The sequence below is a fragment of the Chrysochloris asiatica genome, unplaced genomic scaffold (genome assembly GCF_000296735.1).
Source record: "Chrysochloris asiatica unplaced genomic scaffold, ChrAsi1.0 scaffold00014, whole genome shotgun sequence".
In the NCBI taxonomy this organism is placed as follows: Eukaryota; Metazoa; Chordata; class Mammalia; order Afrosoricida; family Chrysochloridae; genus Chrysochloris; species Chrysochloris asiatica.
Genome location: NW_006408532.1, coordinates 3000856 through 3007763, shown reverse-complemented (window position 1 = coordinate 3007763; position 6908 = coordinate 3000856). Strand labels below are relative to the sequence as shown.

At 42.8% G+C, this 6908-nt stretch overlaps 1 protein-coding gene across 2 annotated transcripts in view; it reads right to left on the bottom strand.

Annotated features, from left to right (window-relative positions):
• RABEPK (Rab9 effector protein with kelch motifs) overlaps positions 1 to 4409 on the bottom strand; it is a 20991-nt gene extending 16582 nt beyond the window's left edge. For both annotated transcript variants that reach the window (XM_006834763.1, XM_006834764.1), the window contains exon 1: positions 4357 to 4409. In XM_006834763.1, the coding sequence (XP_006834826.1) occupies positions 4357 to 4409 (53 nt within the window). The remainder of the gene's footprint in view (positions 1 to 4356) is intronic.
• Positions 4410 to 6908: the final 2499 nt, after the last annotated feature.

Sequence of the window (6908 nt, the reverse complement as noted above, 5' to 3'; positions counted from 1 at the left end):
ACATCTTCATGATGAACCTGACCTATACTCAGAGCGGTAGTTATTCTAAATACCAACAGAGAAGGAAAGAGTCTTCAAATCAAGTATCAATGCTATCCTTTCTGTACGCAGGGTAGATAGGAACGGGCAACTTAGACATTGGCTACCTAAAATGAGGGGGCAATAAAGGCACGAAGCGACTGGCTTACAAAGTTTCAAGAGGGAGCTTAGTTTAAGAGGGTGGGGGGAAAGAAAGAGTCCCCACGGAATAGCTATCATCTTGTCTAGATGGGTCTGGTGAAAGGAGATGGGGATAAGATTCATAAGATTCTATAGTGAATAATTGTTATCATGACTAATTGCGACTGTCACACTTATAAAAGTAGAAATTTTGTAACAAAAAAAGGGGAGTGGTTAATCTTACAGTCCAGAAACACAGGACCCTAAGACCATCAAGAGAGGAACGCAGAAATAGAATGCGGGACCTTATCCAGAGAAGCAGCAGCGCCAGAGATGGAGGCAGAGATGGGGGCATGGAGACGGGGCGCTGCTGAGGACTCTAGATTCATCAACTAAGAAGAGAAGGACTAAGAACTGGTGGCCAGGAGCAGACTTGCAGAATGAGCCCTTTGGAGATGTAAATTATTATATATGCCTGAGTGGGTTTTTTTGTTTGTGTGTTTTTTAAAAACTAAAGTGGACAGAGAGAAATACTTTTAACTCATGTTTTATGGAGGGGATTATAATCAATGTAAGGAAACAAGTTATATGAATGGTTGAATGTGAAACTGATGATGTGCCTTGTAAACTTTCACTCAATCCATAATAAAAACCTTAAAAAAACAAAACAAAACAAAACAAACCCTCATGAGGATAGTATAGTTAACACTGAATTTTGCAACTGAATAATTGGGGCTTAGAAAGGTTAAATAACCAAGAGAACAGTCATGCAGATACATGATGAATAGGACAAAAAATGTCCCTGCCTTCATGGCCTTTGAAGACTCATTGGAAAGAAAGACATTAAACAGATAATTTCACAAATACCTATTTTATTTCACTTGTGCTATAAAGGAGAACAGAATAGGTATACTATGAGAACGTATCACAGGGGAACCTTACCCTGAAAGGAGAAGTAAGGAAGTGGTGCTGGGTGGTCAGAGAAGGCTTCGTGAAGAAGCACCATTTGAACTGAGATCCAAAGTGTAAATAGAAGTTAGCTATGAAAGATGAAGGGAAAGAGTGGTTCAGGTAGAGAGACTAGCATTGCAGTGCAATGTTGTTGTTGTTGTTATGTGCCGTGGAGTCGGTTCTGACTGATAGCGACCCTGTACAGGGTTTCCGAGGCTGTAAATATTTACGGGAGCAGACAGCCTCATCTTTCGCCAGTGGAACAGCTGGTAATTTCAAACTGCTGACCATGATTCATAACCAATAGCAGCCTGATTCATAACCACTATGCTACCACAGTGCAATGGATAACTTTTATATGGCCTTTCTCACCACAGTCTTGTAACGCCCACCAAATGATTGGGTGGGACTACACAGATAAGGCGCTTATGGTCTACCAAAGGGGCTTGATAAGTTGCTAATAATGCAAATGAAGAGGATGGTACCCATGTGAGGCGTTGTTGTTGTTAAGTGCCATCGAGTCAGAGTCAATTCCGACTGAGAGCGACCCTGTATAGGGTTTCCAAGGAGCAGCTGGTGAGCTTGAACCACCAACCTTTCAGTTCAAACAACTTTGCAGTCTGACACATTAGCCCACAGCGCCACACCAGGACTCCATGTGAGGGGTGGGACCATGCAAATAAAGCATATGGAAACCAACAAGGGAATTGATTAGTTTTGTCATCTCCTAGACTTAAAAGAGAATTAATCCCAGAACAGAGGAGAGACCACACTATCACCAAGAAAGAAAAGCTAGGAGTGAAGTGTGTCTTATGGATCTGGGATACCTGCCCTGAGAACTTTCTAGATATATGAGAAAAAGAGCTGTAACATTAGAGATTGTGTAAAATGGTGAGAAGCAGAAGCAAAGAAACAGAGGCAGTTGAATAAGGAGAAAGGCCTAATAAGATGGTGCAATATGCTTCCTGTCCCACAGAGCAAGGCAATTACAATGGGTGTCCCAACCCACAGAGTAAGAGCTGAGCACCTTTGGGCAGGAGGCTTACTGGTAGAGTGAGGTGTCTGGGTATTTATCAGTGGATCTAAAAGCTTTGTAACACTTGTCTGAGTGGGGCAAAATCTGGCCTGGTGCAAGAGGCCTGAGGGGCTGAGGACCAAAATGCCAGGGGCCAATGAGAGTCCTGCCTGTGGGCAAGGCTGAGAAGCTGTCTAGACCATAACTATTCCTAAACTGTTACTAGTCCTGAATTAGAACCTGCTAGCTCTAGTGTGATGCTGTGGGTTAATGTGCTGGACTGCAAAATCAGTTTGAACCTCAAGGTTGGCAGTTCAAGCTCTCCAACCATTCCTCAGAAACTCTATACAGGGTTACTATGGGTCAAAACTGACTTGATGGCACTTAACAACATTTCCCTAGCCAGTTTCCACTGCAATGAATGACTGAACCCAGCAGAGATGTAGAGAGTGCCATGGGAGAGATGACTTTAGTCAGAACTGATAAAAAAAAGTTGGAGAGAGGAGATATGTCTGACCTCCAATTCATAGGAATCAGACTTGGACTGTTGATGCTGATGAAGATTCTCCTCTCCCCTTCTGAAGTTAGGAGAGGAAGGAGTTCAGATGACACTGCTTCCATTTTATTTTTACAAACAAATACAGTTCCTAAGTGGGACTGTGACAGGCATGTTAAAGGAAGAGAAAAAGAACAAAGGAACAAGTAAGAAAATGTAAGCTTGAAAACACAGATAAGAATAGAATATGCAAGTCTCTGTGGGTCTAAACTTTAAGGAGTTTGGTTTTATCCTAAGATCAAGGGGGAGTCACATATGAGCTTTAAGATAAATAGGTCATGGTCAGATTTATATCGGGTACAGAGCAAGAATGGATGCAGGGTATCCTTTGGGCATTTACAAACTGGCTAAAAGAACTTTGTAACAGGTGCTCAAGCAAGGCAGAGGTCAAGTGACCACATGGCTGAGAGGCTGAAAACAAGAGTGAGGCATGCCTGCAGTATGGCAGGCAAGAGGTGTTACTCACTGGAGAACTGCTGCATCCTGAGTTGGTTTTGATCCTGAATTGTACCCTGTTCATTTCCCTAACAAACCCTATGGTCATGGGTTCTGTGTGGCCATTGAAATGGATTATTGAACCCAGATGTGAAGCAGAGAGTGCTGTGTGAGAGATGGCTGGTGTCAGAATAAAGAAGGTTATAAGGTGGAAGCATGTTTGACCTCTGTTTCATAGAAATCAGCCTTGGGCTAATTTTGAGTTTGATTCTCTTTCCCTCTTGGAAAGTCAGGGGAGGTCAGATATGGTTCCCACATGGTTTTTGCAAGTATTGATCTGATGTGAACAAGGAACAAGTTATAACACCACTATAATAAATCAACCTTATGGTTAGCTCAAATGCATATCATTATAATGGACTGATATAATGGGGGAAAAGTACGTCAGACCCAGGAAAAAATGACCAATTATGGCCCCTAAATTATAATAGGAAAGCCTAGGAATTAGGAGGCAATTATCAGACTGAGAGCCTATCCTGAAGGAAAAACAGCATAAAAAAATGAAACCAGAAACTAATTTGTTGTTATCACTCACTTGTGAGACGGAAGCCCTTTCTCCTCTCTGCGAGAACATCTATACTTTAATAAATCTTGCTTGCTTTAAATAAAAAAAAGAATGGAGGATGCAGGGAAACCAGAATGGAGGCTCTCCTCCTCCAAGGTCCTGCGGAAACGTTGTCTCCTCTTCACTTTCCTGAGTACTGCTTCAGTGCTGATTACGTCTCATCACTATCTCCATTATAGAGACTATTCCCTTCCAGACTGTTGCACCTCCAGCATCTTCTCGGCAAATGCCCTGGTCAGACCAGTGTTGGTTGTTGAGGGTTGGCTGAGCAAGCAACTGAGAAACAGTGAAACCGGTTTAATCTAAATCCAATTCCCTGAAAATCTTAAAAATTAGTCACAGCTTGGGGGAAGTCACAGTGCTGGAGCAGAGGGTACCAGATGGTCCCTGCTTTCCTCTTCCTGGTAAACGGGTTTTAATAAAATCAACATCTGCTCTATGGTAATTATCGTCCTCCTAGATTTCCTCTGAAGACCAACTCAGACAGTTTGAGTCTAATTACCAGAAACTGCAGACAGTTTAATCTCTACCTTTTGTTGATGATAAAAAAGTAAACTTTTTATAAATGAGACAAAAACTCAGGTTTTTCTGTGTCTGAATCCTTTCTTTACTGACCATGTTGCTTTCCTAGGCTTGTCTCCCGGCTCCAAGACAGGTAACAGCGTCATGATGTCCTATGCCTAAAAGAGAAAAGAGCTTTTTAGAGATTCACTATTATCTTTCTCCTCAAACACAGAGCAAAACAGGTCACTTACCTTCTCCTCCTCAAAACCTTCCTTGTTTGAATATATGCTTCATTTGATTAAGCATCACCAAGTTTTTAATATTTGGGAGGCAAAAGTCTCTATGATTCTCATGGGAGAATAGCATAGATCAAAATAAATTTTCAAAGATCACAACATGTTTATGTTTATCAAAAAATAAAACATTTTAAAAGGCTGAAACATACAGAACTCTAGAATCCTGGCCTTAGCCTGGCATTCAATTTTCTTCCCAGGAAAACACCCCTATAATCTCTTGATATATTTGGTTGTCTGAACTATCAACACTAAAGAGCTCTGGCAGCATAGTGGTTACGAATCAGGCTGCTAATCTCAGGGTCAGCAGTTCGAAACTACCAGCTGTTCCACGGGAAAAAAGATAAAGCTTTCTGCTCCCGTAAAGATTTACAACCTTGGAAACCCTGTACAGGTTCGCTATGAATTGGAATAGACTCCACGGCACATAACCACCACCACTATCAACACTGAACTATGAACCAAAAAGTTGACGGTTTGAGCCTATCAGCCTCTCAGCGGGAGGAAAATGAGGCTTTCTGCTTCTGCAAGATCTAAAGTTTTGGAAATCCTATATGAGTAGAAATCAACTCGACTACACATAACAACTACCATGGCAGGTTATTTTCATAACTTGTAATCTGTACTGTTTCCCCTGTCTGCAATTGCCTTCCCTCCTTGTCAACACCTAGCCACCCTCCAACACCCCTCAAAAACCAAACCCAGTGCCGAATTCCGACTCATAGTGATCTAATAGAACAGAGAAGAACTACTCCAAAAGGTTTCCCAGACTAAATCTTTACTGTAGCAGATAGTCTCATTTTTCTCTCCTGGGGAAACTGATGGCTTTGAACTCCCCATCTTTTGGGTAGCAGGCCAATGCTTATCCCAAGGTACCAAGGCTGCAAAGCCCAGTTTAAATGTCCCCGCCTCAGCCAATGCCTCACCTGATTGGTTGCTTTCCGCTTCCACTCCCAGGTTACTTCCTTCTCCTTCAGGGCTCTAAAGCTATCTATTAAGCAATCATTAGTAAAGGGATCACTCAGAGAGCAATTAAAGTCTCAAGATGAGAGTCTAGACTACTTTCCACCAGTCTAAATTCCAAAAGGGTTGGACTAAGATGTCTCCAGAGCCTACCAAAAAGGTCACAAATAGTGCAGAAATGAGTGAACGATGAAAGAACAAATAAAGAAATGAGATTAATGGGCAAATGGATAAATATGACCTGCAGTCTAGGCCACTGCCATTCCCAAAGCTGAACTCAGTCCGGTAGGTTTTTCCTTAGGCAGATATCTTCCCAAGCTAACTCTTTCTTGTCCCATCACCACACAGCAAGCACTTGGGGGAAGGACAAGGTTGTAAGAGAACAGACTCGCTCCTTTCGTCAATGTTATTGGAAAGGAGCTGATGGGTACCTTCCTAGATCCTTCCACCTGGATCGGGCTCACTCTCCTAAAAGGCCCGGCCATCTCTGCATGGGATCCTGCCAGACCCTAATCCTGAAAGACCCAAACCCCCCCGACCGCCTTACCTGAGGAAGCTTGGGTTAAGTCCCCGAGCCCAGGTTCCTATCCCCAAGGCCCGGAAGCGGTCCCGGGCCAACAGCTCCCCTCTCCCTCCCCTCAGCTCCGCCCCTAGAGCAAAGACACTGCCTTGGAAAGGGGCGGGGAAAGCGCTCTAAAGGCCTAAGGTGTCAGCAAGTTTCTGTACTTCTGGAGAACCAAACAAGTCTGACTGTCCCTGGAGTCCTCACTCCCAGGCGGAATAAATAAACCAGGGCTACTTGGAAACGACTTACAAATGAAATGTGCGTGATTGGGTGCATATTTGGGTGATGCAAATAATTTCAGTACATGGACTATCATAGACAGCCTAATAGTTACATTTTCAGTTATCATGGTTGTTAGAATTGTTGTGTAAAGGGGAAAATTAACGGTCCTTTGGTGGGTGTGAAATTGCCCTGAGCAGTCCTTAGGGCCAGATCAAGCCTTAAATAGCTAACTCATTCCATTACCACCTTTCCTGGGTGCCTGCTCAATGCCAGGCACTGTACTGGACAAGAAAAACATGGCCCCTGGACTCTTGCAGATTTAACTAGAAAATATTAAAGAAATATTCAACTCCATTCCCCCCACCCACAAAAATTAGATACAACTGTAAAAAGTGCAAGACATAAATTTCATCAGTGAGATTATCTATGTGGGATGTTACTTGTCTCTATGCCCCAGTATTCTCCATCTGTAAAATGGAGAGAGTAAGCTTTGATGAGGCATACATGAGATAATGCATATAATCTCATGCTGGTGCACAGCTGGTCCTTAGTAAAAGTATGAATATTGCTGGCTATGTCTGGCTAGTTCATAACCTATAGGTTCCCTTGGTTTTCCTGAA